Source organism: Halichoeres trimaculatus, unplaced genomic scaffold (assembly GCF_033239565.1).
Source record: "Halichoeres trimaculatus isolate MK-OKI-2021-1 unplaced genomic scaffold, fHalTri1.1 fHalTri1_scaffold_14, whole genome shotgun sequence".
Taxonomy (NCBI): domain Eukaryota; kingdom Metazoa; phylum Chordata; class Actinopteri; order Labriformes; family Labridae; genus Halichoeres; species Halichoeres trimaculatus.
In genome coordinates this window covers 18,289,314-18,317,132 of record NW_027437192.1, presented here as the reverse complement: position 1 = coordinate 18,317,132, position 27,819 = coordinate 18,289,314, and the positions used below count along the sequence as shown (strand labels likewise).

The window sequence follows — 27,819 nt, the reverse complement described above, 5'->3', positions numbered from 1 at the left end:
CCAGCTGCAGTATGGGTCAAAAAATCCATCCTGCCATTCATTCCAGATGAGCTGTGGTCAAACTTAAAGAAGTAGATACGTCTCGTAAGAATGTTTCTCACATGCGTATGCTGTGGTGATATGAAGATATTATCGGGCTGCATTGTGTTCAAGTACATTTTTTTTGTTTTGGCCCAAAGAGTTTGTTTTCATTAGTTATAAGAGGTTAAAAGGGGTTTTTACGTCATGTTTACCAAAGGTTGGCAGCTGCCATTCTTGTGTTGTTTCTTTCAGGAGCACTGAGAAACATTGGGAGGAAGAGCCAAGAAGAGAGAAGAATCTTTAAAGAAAAAACTGTATAAATTTTTGTCCCCTGGCTCCACTCAGATCCCCTCTGAGTCCCTCATGGTCTCTACTGAGGAGACTGGCTCCACAAGGGGGTCGCCTCTGGCAAAGGTATTTTGGTTTCAAAACCATACAATGGTAAAAGTGTGAATTCAAACACATGAATTTGAGCCACGCTATCCATTCTACATCCAGTCAGTGGCTTTGACATGCAGGGTTTTAAACACAGAGCAACATCTACAAGGGTAGTCTTCATGGTACCGCTGGATAAATGTGTACACTGTTTTGATATGGTGAGTTTTATACTTAACTTACCTGGTAGCTGACTACGGACTTACAAATGTATGAATTCTGGACCTCATAAAAACAAATGAGAGCACCGTGAGCACAGCTGACACTTATGGTGTGTTTGCACTCAGGACACCAAAGGGCTGAAAATGCTGAGCTGCATTGGTTAGCAAAGAAAAAACGGCCTGCCAGGACCAAAAATGCTTTTAGTGGACACAGGCCCTCAATCATGACCTGTAATTAATGCTAACCCTTGACCCTGAAAGAGCTAAAACCTCTTTGTCTCCTTAACCACAGCAGGAATCCTATACGGCTATCTATGCCATCACGATCCGGTGACAGCACCTGTTATCCATCAACACATTTTGAGCTAAGTTGCTGCAGCGCTCTGTGAAAGAGGTTCAGTGTGCTGATGAGGCAGGGAGCAGACATTACCACAGATTTTATCATTTCAGCACAGTCACATCAGTGACAGTCTTATCGCTTTTCTTTACCTGTGGCTCACTCCACCTCCACCTCCATCCCTCACTTCTCTGTGGCGTGTCCTGACACGGCTTCTGTAGGATTCCCAGGATATCTAAGATACACTATCACACAGGAGGTGCAGGAGGAATTAATAAACAAAGAATAAAGGGTGAGAGTGTGCTCAGAGGAAGACATAACATGGTTACTCTGATTTCTAATGTTCCCAAACCTTGTTTTCTTGATCTCCAGCACCTCTTGGGTTTTTTGAACCACCATAAGATCAACAGCAAATCAGTAAAACTGCTTCTCTGTCAAAAAAAAGGATCTTAATTTTGCTGATTTGATCTTGTTTTTACACTCCTCTTTGGATAAATAAAGTATAAAAGTGTGTCAAAATGAACTATCTTAAAAACTGCTCCCCATCTTTTTTCTAACCCATGCCTCTGTAGGTCAAAAGTTGTTTTTAGGCAGAGTTGATATCACTTCAATGAAAACGTTTTGAGCCAGATAAGGTAATGACAATTTTACAACATGAAAGTATCAACGTTTAGTGTCAAGTATTTTGTTTGTAATGGCTGCTGAATGAAAGGAAATGTATGTTTATGGGTGTGGCATTTTATTTTTGAAATGTTCTGCTCTGCAGCACCACAATGACAGCGAGAGCTGAGTGCAGAGTGACTGAGAATAACTGCGGTCCCTCTGGGACTCGCAGCCAGAGCCACCTGACCCTGAAAAGAATAAAAAGAGCTTCAGAAACAAAGTTCACTTTCACCGTGACATCATCAGGAAAGTTTTAGGGTCTGAATCATTCATTATCAAGATACTCCAGCAGCAAATTCCCATTGTTCTCTGAGCGCGGGCCCAACCCTTGGCTCCACTTTCTCAGTTGTCATGACATACCATCTGTGTGTAAGCTCTAATTTTAAATACATTTGAACTCATTACACTTTTTCACTAAAAAATGTTGGAAGTGCATAAGACAAGCAGACAATGGCGAGGCTTTTCAGATTAAAAAAAAAAAAATCTTTTTTCAAAGGGGCTGAACTTCATACAACCTTTCTTTCTCCATAACATATTTTTTAGCAGAAGATGAGAGGAGAAAGAATCAACCACACATAGTTAAAGTCGTCTCCTTGAAGACAATTGTATGGTCCTTGAACTGGAGTCATGTTTCGACGTTTGAGTGACACCTGTAAATTGATGGTTCAGACTGCATTGACAGAGCTCAGGTCAGCTAATACGCCTGGACACTGAACAATGATTATTTTAAAGGAACCCACTGAACAGAAGCCTCTCAACTGAGACCACACTCTGCTGTAACAGATCTCAAACTCTGGATCATTTCTCAATACCTGCTGATGGAAATGTTAGAACATGTTTTCTTCAGGGGGCACAGGTGAGCAAGCATAACCATCTGACAAAGTGACTCAGTGACTTTGTCTTGCTCTTGCCTAAGAAAATCAACACTAAGAAGGTGAAAGGTTTTCAATCTGCTCAACCTACAAGTTTTCTGAAAACAGCAAACAGGGCAAGAAAACTCAGTGTCAGCTTTTAAAGAAGCACAAGCATCTCTTCTCTTTTGTCAATGCCCTGATTGAACATATTTTCTATTTCTGTGGAAACAATCAAACTATTATCCAGATCTACTCTGAGATCATAATCTATCAATGAACTGTTAGTCTTCATTATTTGATTTCCATTACAACTAAACTTGAGGTCAGGGTGGGATTGGAAAATGAAAGTTATCTCTTCAGAAAACTTTGCTTGGATAAGAAAGAAAAAGCTGAGAAAACACATGACAATCTGTATTGTTTAAATTTGATTTGATCTGTTAACTATCGAGTTATGTTTTCTTCCACTATTATTGACAGCATAGCGCCAATATATCAAGCCCAAAAAGTACAGGAAAGTGGGGCTATAATCATATCCCAAAGGTCTCATAATGTGGTGAAAAATTACAGCGGATATGACCTCATTATCATCAGCAAAGTTTAAGCTTTGTCTGTCACCCTCTCCATGGAGAATTCATGGACAAACCTACAGACCGAGACACCCATCATCCCATCATCATTGATTTGAAAAAAATGTGTCTATCTGTGACTGACAGGGAAATGTGTGATCGCAGTGAGTGATCACCTCCCAAAACATTCCTCAGCTGTTACATCTTCTCACCTGCCTCAGCCTCTGTTCGCTAGGTTTTACTTTTGATTCTAATGAGCAAAAATCAAGTGCTGTTACCTCAACCCAAGCATCACATAATGAGGTATTTAACAAAAATAGAACTGGTATAGATTGGATTTACTCTTTAGGATGTTTGAGATTGTATCTGACTTTCTGGCCTCCTGACACGTTTGTCAGTTTTCACTCCCATTAGTTTTGATAGGATATTTTCATTTCCTTTCTTCTTTTCAACTTTTTTTTCTTCTTTTTTTTGGCCTTTTGGAACAGTGTGATTTGACATCTAATACAAAATCACACATATAAATTTAAATGTATTACATAATGTTTTTGAGAAGATTTGCCCCCATCACAACGTATCACAAACAAAGCAAGTATTAAGTTTTTATTGTACTCCTGTTCTTGACGGCACACTAATCATCTTCTCTAAAGTGCACCAACATTTTCTGATGCATCGGATCTTCTTATACCAAAGGCAGAAACATAAAAGAGACATGGCAGCATTATCGAGACCTCAGGATTTCCTCAACCATGCCAGATATTCTTGGCTTGCTCCCCCCTAGAGGAGTATCAGGGTCCGGGTGTCCTATACTGGAATGTGCCTCACAAGGGTCCATCATCCTCGACCATCCAGGAATGTTGGGAATGATGGGAATAAAACAAGGATTTGAGCCAGGATGAATCTCATGGATCTGTGTGTGTGTGTGTGTGTGTGTGTGTGTGTGTGTGTGTGTGTGTGTGTGTGTGTGTGTGTGTGTGTGTGTGTGTGTGTGTGTGTGTGTGTGTGTGTGTGTCGGGGGGGATTCAAAGAAGTCGTGTAGATATAGAAAAGGAGTAAACTCACTTGACAGACAATCAGTAGTAACAGTGACTGAAGCTTGTAATACCCCCAAAAAGTGAGTTGCATGAGAGGAAGCCTTGCCCTTTGCTGTGTCAGAAAAAAAGAGCCAATATAAATGTGAGGCCACTTGTAAAAGGGAATATGCCCTTTATGTTTCTGATTCTCAGATGTTCCTGTGAGACTGAACAAATTTACAGTGGAACATTTAGTCATTTGTGACCTTTGTAAAGAAAGAGCTAGTCAAAACATCCACGGGGACATCTGTTTAAATACAGACACACAAAGTCTGCCTGAACTGATACACTTCAGAGTGAGTTCTATTTAAAAGAATCAGCAAACCTAGTGTAAAAGACTTGTGATATTTTATTTTAAAAAGGCATACTTAATAGATGCCAGCCTGTTTACGTAATGTCACAAATCATGCAGTATAAAAGACGACAGGAATTACAAAATCACAAGACTGTTTCTATGAACCAAAAAGTCTGTAGGCCAAAAACAGTGCAACAGTGCCGTCACTACAGCGGGACATGGCTGCCCTCTAGTGGTTGTGAAGACTTAACATCTTCTCAAAGTACGTTTGGTGGACAGAGACAGAGAATTTTAGAAACTTTTGAGAAAAGTCAGGGGATACTGGCGAATCAAGATAAAAACTAGTGGGCTAACTAGGCTTAAATTAGCCTTGATTAGCTAGCATTTAATGTTGAGAATGTTCTGGGCCACAGCGACGTTGCTAGGCAACAAGTACAACAGTAGACTGACTACTCCGGCATAATATCATACAACCGGACAAATCGCTAAAGACTGTTCGCCTATTGGCTGAGTGGCCTTTGAACATATACCTGTGACCTCTTTTCAACGGGCCCAAGAACAACATTGGAGGTGATAAACATGGCAGGAGAGGGATGCGAGTTTGAGCAGACGTTTTCTTTTTCTCCGCTTCCCGCGAAGAAGCCCTCTTTCCTTCAAGACAGAGACACGCTAGCTCTGTTAATGAAATGGTGAGTTGTAAAATGTTTCCCTCCCTGAAAAAAAAACACGAATGTGATGTTTGTAATCCATAATTGACGCTTATGTTTGGGTTAATTCTAGGTCCATGCTTGGGAGGATTTCAGCTCAGTGCTTCAGCTTTGACCAGAGCTTTTACCCGTACAAAAGTGACAGGTTTGCACTAGTAAGACCCAAAAATCATAACTTGGCCTAATATCCAGACTTAAATTAAACATGTATTTTCAAATTAAGGTGTAAATAATTTGTGCTAACCTTTCCTTTGCTGGTTATGTTCATTTTATGTGTAAATTGGTGTAATTTATCCCTTGTAACAGAGCACTAGATCCACTACATCCCCTCTTGATTAATCTGGTGTTGGTTATGATGTCAGTGTTTCTTCAGAGATCCCAATGTTGTTTCCAGTTTGAGGAACATGAAGGGTGGAGCCCGGATGACTCTTGGTATACCTAAAATCACTCATTTTAAAAGAGTGTTGATGTCAGCAGGTGAATAGCTTAGTCCAATCTCATGAGATATTTTCTTTGTATGTTGCAGACAGGCCAGTGGTGTGTGTTGATGTGGAACAGGTGCTGTGCACTGAAGTCTCCATGAAGCTGTTTGATCCCATTTACTCCTGTGGTGTCCTGAGGCCCTCTGGTCATGTAGTTAAATGCCTTCATGATGTCTACCCAGACTATGATGAACTCAGACAGGTTACTCTCTTTTTTTTCTTTGAACCATTTGTATCTGTCTTTCATGGACTGAGGTTAAAAAAAAAACTTTCTTCCTCCAGATGTTGCGGGAGGAGGACTCTGAGCACTATTCTGTGATTGGAAGAGAGGAGCGAAGAGAATTTCTGTTTTGCATCTTCAAGCACCTGTGTTTTGGAGGGGAGCTCTGTCAACATGAGGACACCATAGATCCTTACATCAGCACCACAAAGCTCATCTATAAAGACCTGATCAGGTGGCTAAAATCTACCAGTCTGTCATCTTTTTTTGAGTACTTTTTTTAAATTTAGTGAGATTGTGTTTCTACTCTTTACTTGGATATAGTGTTCAGAAGCATCCAGAGACCAAGAAGATCAGTGTTGTCTCATCTATCCTCAAAGTCTGTGCCCATGTAAGTAACCATATGCATACATACAATACATTTTTATTTAACTACAGACTAACATTGACTGGGTCATTACATCTTATTTGCTGACAAAGCAAAGTAATGTAAATCACCTGATTAATAGGCATTTATTCATAAACTAAATACCTGCACATCTGTTAACAAAACACTTCACCGCAAGATTCCTTTATAAACAGTAACAGTCCAATTTCACATCTTTCCATAGATGAGATAAAATGTATTTGTGTTTTTTTAATCATGATTTTATTATTTACATGCTTTTTTTTTTCTCTGCAGGATGACTCTGGTAGATGTTTCCCTGGGGGACGGGAGGAGGAACAGACATTTGCCTATTTGATTGTGGACCCTTATAAAAGACATGTGACCTTATTTTACCACCACTACGGTGTGGGAAGCTTTGACATCAAAGCCGAAGATTTGTAAAGAAAAATGGAATAACTTTTTAGTCACAGTTTAAAAATATGCCTTATTATTTGACATATGTTTGGCCTTTTGTTGTCTATCACAATCAAAGCCCCAATGAGGAAACTTTTTTGTTTGTTTGTTTGTTTTTTTATTAATTGTTGTGGTCTCCCAATGGACAAAGTGGTACTCCATACATCTTTGCTGACTCTGTTCTGTTCATCCCGAAGAAATTTTTCAAGCCAAGTGTCTCACCCTCATTATTTTTAAACAGTGACATCTTGCCTGACACCTACCCCCTTGCTGTTGTTACGGGCCTCTAAGTATCAATATAAAAATCATCCATCCTTTTACTGAGAGTTTTCTTTGCTTTTCTGAGGTCACAAAGAGTTGCCACTGTCGTTTTCAGACTGTTTCATAACCAGTTAAAAACTCCACAGGAGCTTTATGTATATATGCTTGTGCTACACCACTAATACACAGTTTAACATAGGGTGTTATATTTTTCCTTCTTAAGTGATGAAGAATTGAGTTTGAGTTTTATGTTGAGAAATCTTTCTCTGTACCATCCTGTTTATTATTTTACAGAAATCACATTACTTCTAAAGTTTGTCTGCAGTTTTGTTTTTCTAACTACTTTTAAACCAAGGGAGAAATAAATGTCTCGAGGATAGTGAACGCTACATGATATTTGTTGGAAATGTCTGGATTAAAAAAAGGAACAGGAGTCAGCAAACAGTCCAAAGAGCTTTATTGAAACAAATAAATTAATAAGTTAGTTGAGTGAGCTAATTCTAACCTCAGCAGATACACATTTTCGTACTTCCTAAAGGATCAAATAGAGGTGTGCATTAGATTAGAAAACAAGATAAGCTCCATTCTCTGTTATCCCATATGTCTTGGAATTGGAAGACTTTGTTGCTTTTGCTTATTGCTTTGATCAGTTTGTGTTTCATTTTAACAACAGTTCCATAAACCTACCAGTTAAAGGGCAACGAGCTGGAATGTAAAATGGCAGCAAGTCAGTGAACAATGGTTTGGAAGTCATGAGGAAGAACAGAGTGAAGAAGAGAACGTGCACATCAAGTCATGCATTGCATTCAGTCAGTTAGACAATCACCTATAAGGAGTCTCATACTCAGGTTTCTAGACTATTGCCCCCTAGTGACCTCAGAGGTAGTTCTGTGGAAGCCATTTTCCTCTAATGGGACATGCTTATGAAAGGAGACATGCCTGCAGAGTTTTCTGTGATATTACAGACGTCTGTGCCTCCTGGTGTTAAAGTACAGTAAGGGGGTCGAAGAGGGGATTTCCTGGTAGAGATACACTCATGTGTTGAGTATACAGAATACTGTCAGAGGAGATCAAAGACTGCAGCAGCCATGAGGACCAACCCTTAAGTACTTTTGACCATTTTAAGGGTTTTATAACCCAGGTTTTGAAAAAAAAAATTCAAAAGCTAACATTTTATAGTTATAGAAGAATGACATAGAAGGCACAGGATCCTTTCATTCTGTTTTTTCTTCTAATACTGGGGCCACCCCTAACAACAACATGCATTACAGGGGTTTCACTGACCGTTTGATGAAGCTCAGCATTCCACATGACAATGAAATGACAATCTAATAATGCCTCAACTAGGCAGGCTCCTCTGCTTTAATTAGGCCAAAGCGCTCTATCTCTTCTACATGAAACAAATGCAAAAGTTGACATTTACAGATCCAAACAGACCGAGCCATGAAGTCTAGACTTGGTTGGAAAAGTGGAGCACCTGAGTCAACTGGTTTGACTGCACCATGTAAATGACTCACATGTGAGGGTAGAATCAGTGTTTTCACTGGCCAGAAACAGCAGGATGAACGTTTTCTTAGTCCAAGCTGGCAGCAATTATCTGACGACATCAGAAAATATACGTAGAGCTCTGTGAATGTGAACCTGATCAGCTGTATGTGGTTACAGGTGTGTCATCATCCATGATTCATTTCGACAAAAAACAATGCTACATTAGTTCAAGATCATATCTGACTATATTAAATATATTAATTTAAAACTCTACATTCGCTTTAATAACCAAAATTATAAAAAAAATAGAAAATTTGCTATAATAGGTTACACAAAATCGAGTGCATGAACAGATTTACAGAAAAGAGACTAGAACACAGACAAAAAAAAAGTGTCATATCTATCAAGTGCCGAGAATTTAAGAAAAGGAATTGAGCACATTGTGTGTTTGTGTGTATGTTTGTGCATTTTTGCACTCTCCAGTTTTGTCCACGAGCACAGACGTGCATCAAGAATCTTGAAGAAAGAACCAGGAAAGACTACTGAAGAGACTTTGGCCGACAGGGTGTGATGGTTGATGAGTGCACGCATTGCTAACGGTGTGATGCTGTAAGGCTGGGTCCTGGATTTCCTAAGACTTGTGCATTCATAAGGGTACTGGTCTGGAGTTCATGCACTAGACTTGGACGTCTTAGAGGCTTTTTATTGTATCAAAACTGCACCAGAATGGCCAGAAAGTATCCACAGCTGCTGACTGTAAGAGGGGGAAGGAGAGGTCAGGGATCTCTCACTAATTGTAGGCTGGATGTCTAAACTCTGAGATCAGTGAGCTTTATCTACAGGGCTGGTCTGAGGAGCATGCATGTCCAGAGGACGGGCTGCAAGACAGAGAGACTTGAGGGGTGTCTTGATTAAGAAAGCTTTCTTAAATACTTTAAGAGCTACATGAGCCTCTAAACATTGCAAAAAAAAGGATTTTGCACAATAAAGGACATTTTAGCTGTACTACAACCTTAATAGGAAGGACTTACCAGCCAACCAGGGAATACGATCCCTTCTTTTTTTCTTTTTTCTTTTTTTGCATGTGGGCTTGTTGGAGATGAAGAATATGAAAATGAATAAAAAGTGCTGTACATATCAGTCGTTTCAACACATTCTTCCATCTGTCTCAGTCGGGTGAGTTTGAGTAATTCAGAGCAGGATTCACTCATTAAGAATAACTGGTTTTGAGTTTGGAGAGGGACCATCTATGGAGGTCTTTGGGAGACATGTCTCGACAAAATTCCTTCGTCTTCTTCTTCTTCTTCTGTGTGTGTGTGTGTGTGTGTGTGTGTGTGTGTGTGTGTGTGTGTGTGTGTGTGTGTGTGTGTGTGTGTGAATCCAGCTTTTAGCAAATCTCCAGCATCGGGTCGATATTTCTCACCCAGGTGATTCAAACAGCCAAGAAAAAGAGAAATATCTATACGGTACAACAGATTTCTCAAAAAAGTAGAAAAATCTAAAGTCTGAGTCTGATTTGAAGCTGTAAAGTTGGTATATTTATGAAGCATGAGGTGAGCAGCTGAGAGTGGTTCAGTAGTCATTCATCGCTCTTCATGTGTCCACTCCTCATCCTCATCGTGTCGGGTTGACAGACGTGTGTGTGTGGTGAGCAGCTTTGGCTGGAGCTCCTCGTCAGGTGGAGCCCTCTGGTGGCCTTTGTCTTGAATCAGCTCTGGAGACACATTCATTTCAGGATAAAGAAGAGGAAGAGAAGAAAAAAGAAATCATCGCAGACTCAGATGAAATGAAATGAAGTGATGAAGACATTAAGGTTCAGGCTGCTCGAGTTGCAGACTCAGCCACAGGAAGACGTCGTGTAAAGGTCTTTGTGTTCAAACAGCCCTGCAGACTGCTCAGCTCACTGTCAGTCCAAGTTTCCACTCTCCGACTGAGAGATGTTCAGCGTGTTGGCCGAGGGGAAGAGGTCTCTTTGGTCCGTGGGGCTGTGGTAGTCAGATGTCAGGTCAGGGTCCAGGAGTGAGGACAGAGTGAAGTTAGAGGAGCCTTTCTTTAGGCACTGAGAGTAGAAGTTGAGCAGGAGGTCCAGCTTGTTCTCTATGGACTGGACCTGAGCGAACACACACACACACACACACACACACACACACACACACACACACACACACACACACACACACACACACACACACACACACACACACACACACACACAATAGACAACAATGTGTCATGCTTCTCTTGTCCTCTCTTTTCTCCTCCTAAGGATTTTAGAGCTTCTAGTCAGAATGTAACCCTCCATACATAAAAAAAAAACTTTATAGATCAAACTTTAATACCTGTTTCTCCACCTTAACGACACGGCCCATCATGCTCAACTCATCCAGTGGGTCTAGCTCCGGTGGCGTCTTCTCCCCCTTTTCAGGGCGAGCCTTCTTATCCGGCTGCACAGCTCCTCGCCCAATTATCTGATCCACTCTTAGAATAAAAGGAACACATCATGATATTTACAGTAAAGCCTTAACAGAAGCAGAAAATATTTTTATAATAACACAACAAATTAAACACTTTTATTTTCAGTCTAGTGTGAATGAATAAAGACTGGAAATGGTGGAATAGGCAGTTTGGCTCTATCCAAAACCCTCCTACCACCTCCTCTTGTCTGAACAGTCTGATTTACTATATCCTGTTTGTTTACTAATCTTATGACTTTTCACATTGACAGTCTTATGTTGGTATATGGTGAAAGAAAATGATTAACCCAGAAATCACCTTGCACAAAATTCCTCTTTGACCTCAGAGTTTATAATACATAAATATATATCACTGGACAACACTGGAACACCCACTTTTTCTCCCTGGCCTTTGAAGTACAGTGGCTGGCGATTGTATTATTATTTTTATTAAGTTTATTTATTTTATTTTGCTTCTTCTGTGTTTTTATTCATTTTAATTTGTTTCATGTCTTTTATTCTGCTCCTTGTCTTTGACAAATTCATTTTACTTGTGTTTTATGTCTATTCTTTTATCTTGTATCTTATTCACTCTCTTGTACAGCACTTTGTTTTAACTATGGTTGTTTTTTAAAGTGCTTAACAAATAATGTTGGATTGGATTGGGTTGGATTGGACTGGACAAATCTGTAAATTTTAATATGAAGTCAAGAGCTACACACAATTGCATTCATATTTTTGCAGGAATTTCTTTCATTTTTGCACTGATAAAATTATATTTGCACTTCGCACTGACTTCAACTGCCTTATTTTCTGTACTCTTTGTACATTTGTATTTACTGTTATTATTTTATTATTATTATATTTTTTTATTTCCATCTTAGCGATTCTAAAATATTTTACTGTTTGCTTTCATTGTGAACAACAAAGAAAGAATTTCATTGTACAGGGAAAAACGTTTCTTTACTGTGGAAATGACAATAAACTCTTTGAATTTTGAATCAAGTGGACAAGTTTTGTCACTTTTGTCACAAAGAATCTTCCTCTTTAGAGCTATGCAAATTACCTGTGAATTGTAGTGCCTTACTGAGAACAAGGACTTCCAATATAAAAATAAAAAATGGCAATATGCAATTAAATGACAGCTTGACAGCAGTGACCAGAACAATCACTAAAAAAATGATGGGATAAATTTGATTCTTTTAAATCTTGCTATTTTTTTCTTCCATTGTTTTTTAAAACAAAATAAGAAAAAAGTGTGAATTGCCCTATTGCAGGGTGGGGCTGTTTATTTCTGTTATTGTTGGACTCACCTTTTTATTCCAACACTTTTCATGAATACAGTTTAAAATGTAACCCCTACCTCATCTGCAAACTCTTGATACGTCCCAGCATGTCTAGGTGTCCTGCAGAGTACTGCTCAATGACGTCCTTCACATCGTACGGCCGCAGTGTCTCCTTAAACTTCCTCTTTGCCACTAGGAACTTTAAGATCCTACACAAAGACACACCACACTCACTGTTAGCACCACAAAGAGCCTCATACAGCACATGTATGGACGTACTGTAAACCTTTGGAAAAATGCAATGGCAGGACAGCTATCAAACGAGGCAGGGACACCCTGAGATCAAACAAGATTAATTACAGTCAGAGTGACCTTATCGTTCACTAACAGCCCCATAAAGAGGGCAGAGACGCCACCGCACCAAACCATGTGGATATATTGTGATGATGACAACATCTCCAGGAGACATTTACTTATCTGGACTTGCTGTTTCAGCAATTAGTACAAACCCACAAATAGTAATGGGTACCACACACACACACACTCACACACACGCACACACACACACATTGCAATAGAGATTCCCCTCTGTTTCTACTCATCTTTCAGTGTGGCAGCCATTATAGTGCCAACATTGTACCACAGCTGCTCCCACTCATCGCCGCCCACATCTAAATGAGAGGGGGAATCACACCAAGGAATGTTGACCCAGCACTCCTGCACCTGAACGCACCCCTGACAGCATCCCGTGCCACAGCAGTCTGTGGATGGAGGGAAGGATGTGTGTGTGTGTGTGTGTGTGTGTGTATTGGGTGTGTCATCCATAGATCATTGATACAGACTCCACAGAAAGTAAGGAAACATCAAGTGTAAGCAGGACAGAATCTACACAGTCGTAGTGTCATCTCCACCAGTGATGGATTGCTCTACAAGTCAGGAGGACAGAGATGAAGGAGTGAAAGAGAGAGAAAGCGGCGCAGTTTTCTTCTTTTCTTTTCTTCAGTTATTTTTTTATTTTTACGAGGGAATCCTATCTCACACAACCAGACCACTAAGTCGACTATAATACCCGACATTTTCACAGGAGGAAGAAAAGAAATCACATCAAAGGTCAAGTAAGCGGAAGATCAGAAACACTCAGCGGCTCTCAGACAAACGTCGCACACACACACACACACACAAAAACCAAACTACTCTGCCACAGCTGCATTCACCCGTACTATCTGAGAAGCACAGCGTGCAAACTTACACAGCTACCTGGACTAAGCAGCAGCAGCAGCAAAGTGAAATTTGAACTTAGACGGAGGGGTCACTTTCTCAAGTAACCTTTGTTGAGGTCTGCAGCGCTTGCATTTACAGCAGCCACATACGGTTTTGTGCAGTGAATGCTGCTGCAACAAAGAGGAGAAGGTGTGAGGGAAGGAGAAGAGGAGCGAGAGGAGGAGGAGGAGTGGTGGAGTCTACAGCTGGTGGCGTAGCAGCCATCAGCACACTCTCCCACCTCACAAAGCACTCTCTGTTTCTTGATGACTCCTACGTTCAGGTTTTTTTTTTCTTTTTTTGCAGGAAGCCTTTTCTTATTTTGCAGGTAGATGCAGATTTTTTGCCAGGGTTGGTCTCAGGTGTGGGTGCAAAAAAAGGTTGGGGAAACAGGGGGAATGGTGTGTGTGTGGGGGGGTTACTTTTGATTCGGACCCTCCAAGGGTTTTGTTAAAATGCTGACTCTTTTTCTGTCAATGCTGAGGCTTTCATACACTGTCAGGCTTTGCCCCCCCCCCCCCCCCCCCCCCCATTTACACACACATCCTAGAAAGAAGTCTCTGGCAGAGGCACAGTTCAGCTGGCACAGCTCACTGAAGCGTATTATACCCTCTAATGTGAGGAACCGGACACTTTGAAACCAAGCGTCATTGCCAGAACAGGAAGTGTCATCCCTGGCCTAAAAATACTTGCATAGTTAGTCCTTTTATTATTTTTCTTGCAATTCAGCAAAGTTGGATACCTGATAGTGTCCAATGGGGAGGTTTTATCTGAGGCTTAATAAAATGACTGTTATGCTGACACCAACCCTAGGTGGACCAGGCAGGGGAGTCTGGTGTCTCGCCAGATTAGACCACGCTACCTGCACAAAATATAACACAAATACTGCAAGACATGTTTTCAATCATTTCTAAAGGGATAAATCCTGAATGAATGCTTCATTCTTTAAAAATATACATCAGCCGATTCACTTCTAAATGTTATGAGGAAGATCTAGAGCCTCTGTGAGTTTTTAGGTACAACAGATGTTGGAGTGTCTTGAAAGGGATCATTCGGGAACTCTGCCCTCTGGAGAAATTAGCATGATTAAATGTGCTGCGAGGAGGATCTGTTTAACCTGGACTGCAGCGCCACCTTCTGGCTCTCACACACTGTCGTGAAGAGGTGACTTTTAACAAGACTTGTCTTTATTTTGGAAATGAATGTAGTTCAGATCATAAAAAAAGTATTCTTTGTTAAAGGCAACTTTCTACAAGATACGATGAGGTAAGGAATTTATCAGTACACTTAGGTAGCGCTGTTTGTTGAAACCATAGACTGTATGAAACATGGACGTAGCCTCCACAGCGTCACGCGTCTGTTCCTGACAATTGAAATTAAGCCAGTCCACGGACGCAGCCACATTTGTTATGACGCTGGCTGTGAGTTTCATTTCAGACACATGACCTGAGCTCTGTCTCTGATTGGACAATCGAACAATCCTAATAACTTCTTAACCGCCAAGTTAGAAAAAAAAATTCACTCACCACAGTGTGTGCCGATAGTGAAATCGGCGTTTAAGACCCAAGTCGTTCTTTGAACCAGGTTGTAAATATGCTTCTGTGTTATTATTGCTGGGTGTGTACGTGACTTCTGGTCTTTCTGCAGCCTACCTCATGTGGATTCTCGATGAACAGCAACATTTAGCACTTTCGCATAGGCTTCATTTTTACTAACCAGATGTTGCCCCTTGGTTGAAAGGTGACAACAAGCAAACATTGTTAGTTTGTACCGTAGTTTAGTAGCCGGCTATATTTAGAGCAACTGGCAGCCTGGTGCTGTGAGACATGTCCATAATGTGTGATGTAAGTGAATCCTGGTTTTGTCCTGCCAGTCATCTACCAAGCAGAACTAACGTAACCTCACTCTTTATTTTATTTTATTTTATTGATAGACTCTCAAGTTTGAACAGACCACTGCAGAATACCTGCTGCATGTGGGTTGGAATGAACATTATCACAAACAGCTTAGCCAGTGTTTTAGCCTTTAGCTTGTGCTCTATCACTCTCCTGTTTGGCTTCTTCTGCTCTTCTGACCTTTTTCTATCTGACAGTTTGGCTCCTGTGTCCACCATCACTACAAAATTAAGCATAAAAATCAATTTCAGCAGAATAAAACACGGGTCTATCTTCTCACTACTAAACTTTGTCAGCCGGTGTCGTGTCGTCATAGAGACTTAGACGTTCCATAAATCAACCCAGTCTTTCTCGACCTGATCGGGAAGCTAAGAAGCAGCATTTTCAAATAAACTATATTGGTGCTGATAATCTAACTTTAAAGTGTGGATTACGATCACGCATAAATCTAGAAGGGAGACTTTTTCAAGATCACTTAGAAACTCCTCACAGCCCATTTGAGTAACTAATTGACTTTAATAATTGTTCCATCAGTTTAGTGCATTACTTCTGTCTCTGGAGATGACTGTAAGAGATGACAAGGTCAAGCATAACTTTAGTGCTGTAGGGATGGGTTTCTACTGCAGCCAGCACCTGGTATTTGTTTAAAGGTTTGAACTAATTTCCTTTAGTAAATTATTAAACAATGAATAATTACCGAAAGGTGTGTATTTACGGAATAATGCTGTCGTAACTAATTTAAATGGGCTGATTTATTGGATTAAACAGTTTTAAAAGCATATAAGATAAGTTAGTATGTTTCTTCCTCCACCTCATGTCTCTACATGAGTGATAAGATGCACATCTTTGCCTATAGGGGGTGCTAAAATCATTAACCGATAGTTCCTCACAGCACAGAGCATCCTAACATTCAAAGATATGGGGCCTTGTTTTTCCATTTTTCCATCCACCTCACCCTCTTTTCCTCCCACTTCTTCCTCTCTCTTCCCCCTGTGTCCATAAAAAGAATTCAGTCAGGCACTGATAAACCACGTGCATCGTTTCAAAGTGAAACCTCAGCACTAAAGCCTGCTGCAAATATTCTGTTTCATAGACATCAATTGTGAACTTGGCGAAGAATCTGTATTGGTGAGCGTGTGCGTGTGTGTGTGTGTGTGTGTGTGTGTGTGTGTGTGTGTGTGTGTGTGTGTGTGAAGCACCTGCTGTACACACACCTGCACTTTTACAGGGACTCCCTCTCTTCTATTGTCTGCAGCAGCATGGAGCAGCTCAGGTCAGAGTTCTGCTGAGTCAGTGCAACTCGAGGAGGGGTCGTTTAATGACCTCATTATCAGGGGCATAACCATATCAAAGAATATTATACCATGATGCTGCATTTAAAGTCAGAAAACATCTATTTTCTGTAAATCAACAGATAAGAAGTTTTTTCAATAAAAAAAGGGAAAAAAGGAAACAATGCTTCATTTATTCATGTTAATCCATTAAAACACCTTATTATAACAAAGAGTGACTTATAGAAAAGAGTGGTGATGTCGAAGTGAATCCTACAGGATAGTGTAAAATACTTCCACATTTGAAAAAAGTGTTTCATGAGTTTTTAATGCATAAATGCTGTTCCTAAAAAACAAAAAAAATCATTCTCTTTACCCTCCGTTAAGATGTCAGTATCCTGGTACAGCAGATTATCTGAATATTCAAACAGATTTACTTTGTTTACCAGCTTTCATGATTCAGATGGCTGCCTGTTTGTGCCCATGCAGAGAACCACACAGACGGGACGATGTAATCACACCGACTGCATCTTTACAACAGAGCTTTCAGGATGCTTCTCCCTCTGTTTCCAGGATGTTACCCACCTCATTCAGGAGTTTCACAGAGTACATAAGGACCTGCACTGACAGCGTCACACGACCGTGAGAAGTGCTGTGAAAGGACCAGCTCTGACATCGGGGACCAGAAAGAGATCCGTTATAATCCGCTTTCATCACACCTCTCTGGAGACCGGCCTGGCCCCAACACCAGATGTTTGCTGGCAGTTGTATTTTTTCTGCTTCCATCAGTGAAAAACTACCACTGCTCCTGTGTTGGTGTGTTTGTGTAGTCTGTGCACATACTACTATGTGTCTGCATTTGACACAGTCTCTGGGGTTTATATATGTTTATAGAACAGAAGGTTATGTGTGTTGTTTTATTTTTATTACATCATGATTAATTACTAATTGTTATAATTCTGGTAAGGATTTGCATACAGAGCATTTCCTTACACACACACACACACACACACACACACACACACACACACACACACACACACACACACACACACACATACAGAGTTCATGGATTGTGCATTGTTTCTATTTTCTTTATGTTGAGGCTAAAATAAGTGGTTTCCATGTATGTAGATTGTCTATGATCAGGTTGTGTGAGGGTATTTAACTCTGACACACAACAACATCATTACATCAAAGTGTACAAAGCGTACAGGGGCAGATGACACAGTGACAGCGGTCAGAATCAAACTCTTGAATGCTTTTAATCAGTGGAACAGCTGTCCTTGTGTGAACTGAATGATATCATTTGTCGTGATGTAGTGCGATCCTGCAGGATCTGTGTGTGTGGGTTTGTGAGGACTAGAAGGCCATCCTATCACGCCACCTTTCACATGACCGGCCTGAACCAGCTGAGTGACAAGGTCAGACCGGGGAAATAACCTGGCCTGCAGCGAGGCTCAGTTACCTCTCCTAAGTGGATATTTCTCCTCCGTCAGCTCAATTTGCACACGGCAGCAGGGCCTAAATGTAGGAGCGGTGTGTTCACCCATTGCTGCATGCATTAACACCCAAGACGAGCTCATGATTAGTCTGTGTACACCTGGACAACGTGAGCTGCTTCTACTAGTGACCAAGATCTCTGGTTGTGTCAAAATTGGGATGTAACAATGTTACGTTCCTGGAAACACAAGCATTTAATGCCCAGGATTTCTTTGCTCGAGGCTTTCTCATCAGGATACAGCTGAGAAAACGAATAGAAGTTGAACCATTTTCTGGTCCAAATACACACAAAAAAAACAACTCGGAGATCTTTGACCTTTGGCCTTGTATCCCCTGAAGCAAATTTGTTTTTTTCTGCAGTTTATGTAATTTTATTAGATGAAAAGTTTATTTTTAGTCTTGGGCTTATCACTCTATATACATTTCTGAAAAAACAAAACACTTGCAGGAGAGTTGGTTTGACTCGTTTGAGAGGATCTTTCAAAGCAAGTAAAGCTTTACACAAAATAACTATTAAAAGATGACTGTAGTTAATCATCTGTGAAATTAGTTCCCTTGCTTCATTGAAAATAGATTATTGAAGGCATTTGAGCAGGACTGATTACGTATGTGGTAGGGACGTCCCAATCCGATCACGTGATCGGAATCGGGGCTGATCACATCATTTTTTAACTATCAGAGATCGGGGGAGAGGGAATCGGAAAAGCCTGGGGCCTTAGTTTTTGTTTTTAATTAAAATGTATATAATAGCACAGTATCATTCATTTTAGAATCATTTATTTGTCATTATAACAAGTACAACAAAACTGCAAACAACGACATTGCAACCTTATTGTCACATAGCCGTGTAAGGCGAGACTGCAATCTGTAGTAGTGACGTGCAGAAAAAAGCAGACCTACAAGCTCATAACGTGTCGCTCCCGCAACCCCTATGAGTTTGTAGATCTGTTTAGGAAGGCTGCACGGAAGTGACATTTAGGGGGACGCCCGGGCTTCTAGTAACAATTGTAACGACAGTAGGAGGCTAACGCTATGAGCCTACATCCAGCAGCAGTGTCTTGACTCAGAGAAAATGTCCAAAGTTTGAAAGGTTTTTAAGCTTGAAAGTCAAGCCAGTTCAACAGCCATATGCAAAGTTTGCAAGGCGGACGTTCAGCGCGGAGGACAGAACAGAGCGTCATACAACACGTCCAATTTAACTCGCCATCTGAGGAAATACAATAAACAACACATTATTGCACTATTCTGCATCAAATTAGGGTTTGTTGTCTTGTGATGCACCACTGAGAATCGTTATTTTTATTTTGTTGATCCAATGCTGCACTAAGTGGAGAAAAAAAGCTACTTCCATGTTGGATAGAATGATACCCTCATTTAAATAAAATAAAAAAAATCTCAAAGGACAACTTGTGGGAGTTTTTTTTTTCTTTTTTCTTAATGCATTACTGAAAGATCAGATCGGGAAATATCGGGATAAGCAGATACTCAAAATCAAAAAGTTGAAATTGGATCTGGAGCAAATAATGTGATCAGGACATCCCCAGTATGTGGTGTTTTTTCTGAAATCCCTCTATTTTACTGCATTTCTCAGCGAGGTGTTTCATCCCCAGAACTGAACATGCAAATAAGCTCTGGCTTACCCCGCCCCTTTTAGGGAGTAACCTGCAGACCCAGCATGGCTTGGCTGGCAGGCTGTGAATTATAACACTGGTGTTCAAGTTATTTGACTTCGTAAGTGTTGGCAATGGATTTGTATACAAAATATCCTGAATGTCGGGGCGCAGACGGCCTTGCAGTCTAGGTCGCGCTCCATGAGGTTCACCCTCGAGCAGGTGGCTCGGTTTTGAATACAGCCTGTGGCTTGTTTCCCTCATGTCACTCCTCACTCTCGCTCCTTTTCCTAAACTATCCACAGTCTTCTCCTGTCTCATTAAAGACATGAGCCCCCCAAAAAATAAACTAACTTAAAAAATATCCTGAATGTAATTTAACCAACACATTTGGCAACAGTGACTGATTTATGAATGAAAAATTGGTTTGTCCCTGGCACCATTTCTGCATTTGAGAACTCACTATTGATATGAGGTTTTGACCAATGAGATTCATGTGTGTTATAAAGCCTAATCTATCAAAATTTTTATAGTTTTCTAAACATCCTTTGAGGTGCTTTCAATGATGTGTACGAGAACAAGTTAAACTCAAGGTCAATTTTTCTAAATACTATAATATTTGGTCAACCAGAGGCATCACTAGCCACGTATACATGAACCCAAATATTCCGCTTGCTTTCGGTTTATTTGCTCAAACGGAAAGAATTTAACCTTTGTATACACCTTATTCCAAAAGAAAAGTGCCAATCTGAATGGACATTTAATCGGTTTCGCAGAGGTGGAATATTCCTTTCCCCAAACAGATTGAGGTTTCATGTATCCACTCAGACGGAAAGTTGTCAGGGTGCGTTCTTTCAGCGCATGCTAAGATATGACGTAAGATGCAACTAGAGACGTTCCTCAATTTTAAAAATGGCGGCGAGCAGTCAGCACTGGAGGAAAGTTTGTTTTTGATCCAAACTTTGAAGAACTGAACATAATTTCAAGACTAGACGGACACTTTCAATATGGAGTATTGCAATACCATGATAAAAAAAAACTGTTGTCCTCCATCTTTGATCAATCATTTGATGTTTACGTTTTTCTGCGCATGCCCCGTTGACTATTCTGTTTGATTAGAGCGGCGCATGTAGACCAGAGATTGGAATATTCCTTTCCATCTATACTATTGTTTTTGGAAAAGTCATTCAGAAAGATTCCATTCGGAAAGACGAAAAACTCCTCATGTAAACGTGGCTACTGTGAACACTTTGGGAAAGTGTGTTTTATACATCTCTTTAAAGTGTTTCACCAAAACAAGTGAACAGGTCCACAAAAACTGTTTTTTTTTTTACCAAATCAACCTTTGATAGCAGAACTCACCTGACAGCCCGTATGAGAGTCTTCACTGCTGGGATCACCTCCTCCATGGCTACGTCACAATAGGGTTTGTCCTCCACACTGTCCTCACCAACCCCTTCCACTGAGCATCAACAGAGGGACACACATCAAAATGCAGAAACAATGGTGGTGTGCATTTGACTGTGTGTTTGGTGTGTGTGTGTGTGTGTACATCCTACCATCAGCAGGTGGTCGTGGTTTGAGTCTTAGGGAAGTACGGAAGCGTGTGCGGTCGTTGAAGCTCCAGCTCTTCTGGACCTTCCCTGGGCTGGTAGCCTCAGGGACATTTTCCTGACTGGGAGAGCAGCGGACCCCAGAGCCAGGAGGCAGCGGCGACGCTTTGTTCTTGATAGTTTGGGATGATCGGGAATTGTTCATCCTGATCCGATCCCTGAATCCCATTTTACTGCTGAAAGTGGAAATACAAGAGTCATCCATTTGCAGGTGCAGTGTTCTTTGCGGATCATGATTGGAAAGTTTCTATTTAGAAATCACAGGTCCATGCGTTTGACCTCCATGGTGAACTAAGCTGTGTTATCCAGGGAGCATACTGAAGCAGTAAAGGGGCAGCCTCAGCTTGTTAGAAAAGAGTTTGTTAGTGAAACAGCAAAAAATAAGGCTTCTGATTTTAGAGAAATCATCAACAAACACAAAAATCGCAGATACAAACAAACATTAATATTTCCCACAGCAACGGACAGACTAGCTGACTTTTCATGCACACCGTCTGACCACAGGGACCGCTCTATAAAAAGCTAAAAACTGATTCTGCCCTGCAGATTTGCTTATTTAATGTGCCTATCATGCCACCTGATTCAGCAGGATCTGACTGAAACCTGATCCAAGACTTGCAGTAGTGCTGGGACGGCGGAAAAATGTTCCACCCACCATCAGAATAAAAAGACACGCTTCCTTAATCCCTTCAGCAGAGTGAATAAGCATTAAAACATCAGCTTCAAGGCGCAGTCGCACCAAAGGTTCCTCATTACGCGCTCCATACCACTCACCACCACCAAAGGCAGGCTGGTATGTGAGGTCATCTATTTACAGGAGGGGAGCTATTCGACGGCCATTCTTACCCCTAACGCTGCTGTTATAGCATGCTTTGGAGACCACTACTCCTCTGCAGCCACTTACACGTTACACACTGTCACGGATCCATGAGGAAATGCAAACATCATGCACCGCAGAGCAATTCCAGACCAGTTCACTCCCCCTTTCTTTTTTTACGATGATATACTCTTTGTTGTGCGTGTGTGACAGGCAGCCATTTAAATTAAAATTTAAATAGTTAAAGGAGGTTAGTGGAAATCGGCGTTTCATACAAACAAGCTGAAACGCTTCAGGTAGACTGGAGAGAGTGGGGAAGACAGAGTGAAAGACCTTAGCATGCAGTTATGAATGATTCGGATGCATTCAGGAGCATGAACCTCGCTCATTCTTTCCAAATCACTGAAAGAATATCGCATGCCAACCAAAGCATTTGAGCACTTAAAGACCTTTTCAAAATACAGCACAAACACTCATTTTGTAAAAAGGTTATACGATTAATCTGACATGGGACAGCATGTTGAATCATTTAGCGTTCTCTCCAAGAAGACATTTTAAATGAGAAAAACAAGCAAATTGAAAGCATACAGCAAATCCAGAGCAAGACAGTTTCTTGATTCAGCTACAAAGTGGGAAAAAAATATTGAGCTGACTTGTTTTTAGCCATTTCATCTGAGATGTTTGATGAAACATGTCTACTTGGCTAAAAAAAAGGAAAATTATCTTTGTCACACTAATAAACCATATAGACGTATGTCATCTACACATGGTTTATCATGGCGTTCAAGCAAACCAGGCAAGATCATAACTGGATTCTCCAGCACACAAGAGCAAGCTGGAGAATCCTCATTTCATCACAGGAAAGAAATCACTCAAAGCTGTGGACGGGGGCCTGCTCACGGTGAGAATGAGGAATGTATTAAAGCATCTGCATCTTATTGAAATGTAACAGAGCTTCTCAAAAAAATCAACATCCTCAGCTTGCACCAGCCCACAGGTTTTGAGTGTTTTGGGTAAAATGAGCAGGTTGTTTGGGTTTGATGACAGGTACGAGTGTTGTTATTGTCTTGGTGACGTTTTAGCGTGCCCCGTGCACAGGCGCGTTGCAGTGGATACCTCTGCTTGCGGCCAGCATGAATCCGGAAGAGACCTCGTTTTTTAGAAAGGAGCTGACTGAGGAGACACACAAGGCAGAGGGAGAGAGGGTAAGGGGAGGAGAGGAAGTGGAAGAAGGGTTGGAGGGAAGTGGATGAGGAGTCGTGGGACACAACCTGGGTACATGGTTAACCCGTGAGGACAGCAAAAAGGAGGAAAACCAGGGAGAGAGGGGGAGGTGGCGAGGGTGAGGAGTGGCATCTCAATAATCCAAAAAGCTCTTTTTATACCCAATTTTGCTGCCCTACCTGAAACTGAAGGATTAAATCAGAAAGGAGAGGCAGTTTTGGATCATGGAGACACACAGTGAGACGTGAGGAGGTGGGTTTGAGTGATCATGCAAAAGTGGAAGGTTTCACCTGAGTATATTCATCAAAACAGGGCAGTAATCATCCTAAAATGACGCCAGCTCATCAAATTAACGACATGTCTTCCAAATAAATACTTATTTCATGTACTTCTTTTATCATGCATGCACAAGTCCATCATGAATAACCTTGTTTCATTAAAACGCAACAAAGTTTCTACAGCAGAAAATCCACCTTCACTATGACTACCCCTTTTATTGACAAGCACAGCTCTGGACTGGAAGAACAAACCTGCACGGAGTTTCTGCCTTCCTGAGAACAGATGGAGGATGGAGGGTGGATGGCATGGAAAAGACATGATGGAGAGACAGGGAAAGAAAGAGGAAGAAAGGAAGAGGAACCAGTGAGTGAACAGTGGGAGGCGGTGGAGATGGCGTGTGTATGAGCTGAGCAGACAAAGATGCAGAGGAGCAGTGGAGGGGGGGGCCTGCAACACAGTGGTCTCAGATCAGCGTTAGTGGCGCATTGTTAAACATATAAACAAACCAGAAACTGTATAAAGAGATGGACGACGTGACAGCTCCCAAGGAGTGAAGCCAAAATTGTCATGTCTTGTCTTGTTTTTCATGTTTGTCATGTCTGGTTTAGTGTAGTCCCTTCTCCTCTCTCATTTCAAGTCACTTCACTTCCTGCCCAGGGCCCTGTTCCACGATTCAAGTTCAGCCTAGCGAGATAGCCTTGGAGCTAACTCGCTGAACTGAGCGCGGTAGCCTGCGGTCTCACTACACGGTTTTACGAATCTGGTTATCAACCTCATAAGTGGATCCAGCTTGGCAATGAGCGCGTGCACGCATATAAGGCGGAGCCCGCTGCATCTGACCAATCGCGAACATGGAGCAGTCTGGAGCGTCAGAGCAGGCCAGAGAGAGAAAAAACGTATACTTCACACAGGAGGAGCAGGAGGTGATCATGAGGAAGTATGACGAGGTGAAACATATAATTAACGTTAAAAGCAACACCGTCGCCGCTGCTAAAGCACGGAAGGAATGCTGGCAGAAAATTGCTGACAGTCTAAATGCGTAAGTGTAGTGCAAAAAAAAATCTTTTGTGCCATTATCATCCTGAAATAGCACTGTTCACCATGCACTTTTACTGTAACATGCACCCTACCTAATTTATTTCTTAGATAAATTTATTCATTTGTTCATTCCTATCGTGTTAACATTTTTTGTGTGATATGTAGCCCACACGAGCCCTACATGAATTCCTGTCACAATTTTAATACGGGCAATAAAATATTGTCATGGAACAGAAGTGTTGGCATTGAAGATCTTATTACGGCAATGAGAGTTCTTCATTCCCTTTAACTACCTGTAGAAAGTGTCATGTACTACCAACCCCTCCCTGGAAAACCGGTATTTTTCATAAAGGTGGTCATCCGAAAAAGAGAGGGGGTCAGTGCGGTCCCTGAAAACTCTTGCGTGCCGGAGTGCGCCTCGGACAATGCGAGCTCCGATGTCCATGGGATCCTCTAAGAACGGACAAGCCATTTTTTCGTGAGGGCTCATTGGTCAGTGGGCGGGGTTTTTATTGTCCGCGAGTTCAATCTGGAACCTAACCTGCCCCGGAGCAGGTTAGCCGTTCAGCGTATGTTGCCATGGAGACTCGCCTCGCTGAGGAGTGATCCCATGTCGTAGAACAGGAATCCAGAACCTATCCTCAAAGCTACCTCGCTAGGTAGTAATCCTGCTTCGTAGAACAGGGCCCTGGTGTTTTCCCGCCATTGTGGTTGTCGTCCCCGCTCCTCATTGTTTCCACCTGTGTCCCTTTACCTCCTGCACTAAAGTCTGCATCTTACGCTTGTCCTGTGCCAGATCGTCTTGTCTAGTAAGTTCTTGTGCCATCCTTAGTGTGAATTCCAAGTACCTAGTCTACAGTGTTTAGCAAGCTGTAATTTCGTGTTTCGACCTTTTCTCAGTTTTCTGCTGTGATTTTGTTTATGTATTATATTTGTCTGATTTCTCTTGTAATAAAGAGCCTCTCTTGTGCACATTTGGGTCCTTTCTGCCAGTCCCTTTCGAAAATCTTTAGCGCTCCCCGCGGAGGTAACTGGCTGCAAAATAAATAATCTCTGCCTCCTCCACACTGACAGAAGTGGCAGAGGTCAAACTATGAAACTAAATACACAACAGTACCAACTTGACGGACCTCTGCAGTTATTTTTTAGTAAGGTTAAATCTGATGATTGATAGGCTACAGAGCTAAAGAGGTGGGATGGTGATATCCCAGCTCCCCCTGCAGCACAGACTCAGTGTAATGTCAGCAGGGTATGATTTTGGCTTCACTTTTGTACAGTGGAGGGAGAGGGAAACACGTCAATCTTTTTATACAGTCAATAACACACAAACACACACACACACACACATATCCATGCAGAGCTTTGTCAGCTTGAACACCTGATGGGAGTATTGTTCTCTAAGTCCCTGCTAACACTGTTTTGATCAGTTGTACCTGTGTGTGAGTGTAGGTGGACTTCACAGCCACCTGTCTGGATGGACTGTAAGGCTGTGAGAGGTTGCGGGGTGCATACCTGTCCCCCGACAGGTAGGGGGAACTGTAGGGCCGCAGCCCAGACAGCAGCGTGTGGTAGGAGTTGTGGAGAACCTTCTTGTTGTTACGCTGTCTCTGGAGGTGACTAAACAGGAGCGTCAAGTCTCTGACACCCCCCACGTGCATAAATAAAAAAAAACAAAACAAAACAAAAACACATGACAAATGAATAAAAAAATGAATATATTAGAGAAAACTCACAAAAAGGCCAAAATAATGGTCCGAATGCTCAAAAGAAGAGGGAAACTTCAGAGAAAACAAGAAATTCTCTTTTTCTGCTTCTCCTGTTCCCCTCCTTTTAAGCAAATAATAATTAGTCAAATTAATACAGAAGAACAAATCGTAAGAAACCACTGTGAGAATGAAATAAAATAAAATATAAAAGTGGTGTCAGAAATGTTTAAAAAATGTGTTTTGTAAATAAAAGCCACCACAACAGACATTTAACTGAAAATAGTTTTTGAATGAAAAAAGGAAACTGTCTGTTTTGTTCTAACATATCACTATGTGCACATAATTAATGTTTTTATGATGCAACTCTGAAATCTCTGTCTGCATTTCCCAACAACACATCAAACAGAGGACAAATGACGTCCACAGATGTGTGATAATCTGTTCATGGAGCTCCTACCTGAACGACGGCAGCATGCTGTCATAGAAGTACCATGTAGCTGTTAAATAGGAGTGTTTGGCATCTGTAGAGTAGAGACGCCATGCAGCCTTAAAAAAAGAAACACAAAGTAAAAGTTGACCCCTGACCTGACCTTTACACTCCATTTTATGTTCCACATTGAAACAGCTCACGTGACTTTTACCTGTATCAGGTTTGCAGCAGGCATCCTCCTCTTCTCAAAGTGCTTCTGCCGGTGCTGCTCCTGAACCTTCAGAGCAAAGCCTGACCCCAGAATTCCCTGAGGGTCAGAAGGCAAATCAAAGAGAGTAATGCAACTCTGACCGGGGCTGAGAGGCGCCATAAACACGGTTGTGAGTAAATTTAAATAAGTAAACATGTGAGTGACTTACTGCTGGCAGGGCAAAGAAAGAGACTCCTAGCAGGGCGAAGCCAGCAGCTAGGAGCCGTCCCTGCCAGGTACGAGGGGTCTTATCACCATAGCCGATGGTGGTCAGAGTAATCTGGGAGTAAGAAAAAAAAAAAAATTTTCTCAAGAAAATTTTGCACATCTGTTTGAAACAGATTTACACTTTTAAAATGACAAACAAACCAAGTGATGGAGGCAGTGGTAGACCAGGTAGTCCTACAGTCTCTGTTTGTCATTGTTCTGAACAGGAGAGGAGTTTTAACAGTCACAGATTAACAGCTGCTTCTGGTGTCATAAAGACTTACAACTCTTCAACCCCTGAAGGATTTGTAATGTAAAGTAATGTAAAGTAATGTAACGTGGAATGATTGTGAATCCTGGTCATGTCCTTCCAGTCATCTGCCAAGCAGAGCTAACGTTACTCACTCTTCTTTTTATTGAATGAAAATTATCACAAACAGTTTAGCCCTTTTACCCTTTAGCACATGCTTTCTCCTTTAGCTTGTGCACTTTCACTCTCCTGTTTAGCTTTCCTCTGCTCTTCTGTCCTTTTTCTGTAGTTAGGCTCCTGTGTCTACCATTACAACAAAATTA

The 27,819-nt window shown here is 41.4% G+C and overlaps 2 protein-coding genes across 2 annotated transcripts in view; one reads left to right on the top strand and one right to left on the bottom strand.

The window, feature by feature from the left end:
* Window positions 1-4,843: 4,843 nt before the first annotated feature.
* Window positions 4,844-7,113, top strand: cfap300 (cilia and flagella associated protein 300). Its single transcript, XM_074687264.1, has 7 exons — window positions 4,844-5,094; window positions 5,186-5,267; window positions 5,475-5,544; window positions 5,639-5,796; window positions 5,877-6,049; window positions 6,139-6,205; window positions 6,497-7,113. The coding sequence occupies exons 1-7, from the start codon at window positions 4,985-4,987 to the stop codon at window positions 6,641-6,643; spliced, it is 807 nt and encodes a 268-aa protein (XP_074543365.1). The 5' UTR covers window positions 4,844-4,984; the 3' UTR covers window positions 6,644-7,113.
* A 1,601-nt stretch (window positions 7,114-8,714) lies between these two features.
* The window catches only part of kcnq4 (potassium voltage-gated channel subfamily Q member 4), a 54,312-nt gene continuing 35,207 nt past the window's right edge, over window positions 8,715-27,819 (bottom strand). The window contains exons 6-14 of the mRNA XM_074686683.1: window positions 27,209-27,319; window positions 27,001-27,096; window positions 26,817-26,905; window positions 26,166-26,291; window positions 21,242-21,471; window positions 21,045-21,144; window positions 12,221-12,352; window positions 10,744-10,882; window positions 8,715-10,514 (exon numbers count right to left, since the gene is read on the bottom strand). Coding sequence (XP_074542784.1) covers window positions 10,311-10,514; window positions 10,744-10,882; window positions 12,221-12,352; window positions 21,045-21,144; window positions 21,242-21,471; window positions 26,166-26,291; window positions 26,817-26,905; window positions 27,001-27,096; window positions 27,209-27,319 — 1,227 coding nt within the window. The 3' untranslated portion in view covers window positions 8,715-10,310. The remainder of the gene's footprint in view (window positions 10,515-10,743; window positions 10,883-12,220; window positions 12,353-21,044; window positions 21,145-21,241; window positions 21,472-26,165; window positions 26,292-26,816; window positions 26,906-27,000; window positions 27,097-27,208; window positions 27,320-27,819) is intronic.

Bases quoted from the DNA above. Each gene is read 5' to 3' on its own strand.
- cfap300 (XM_074687264.1), top strand. From the start codon at position 4,985: ATGGCAGGAGAGGGATGCGAGTTTGAGCAGACGTTTTCTTTTTCTCCG. The intron at 5,095-5,185 runs GTGAGTTGTAAA...GGTTAATTCTAG, and splicing joins CTAGCTCTGTTAATGAAATG to GTCCATGCTTGGGAGGATTT. The intron at 5,268-5,474 runs GTAAGACCCAAA...TTATGATGTCAG, and splicing joins AAAGTGACAGGTTTGCACTA to TGTTTCTTCAGAGATCCCAA.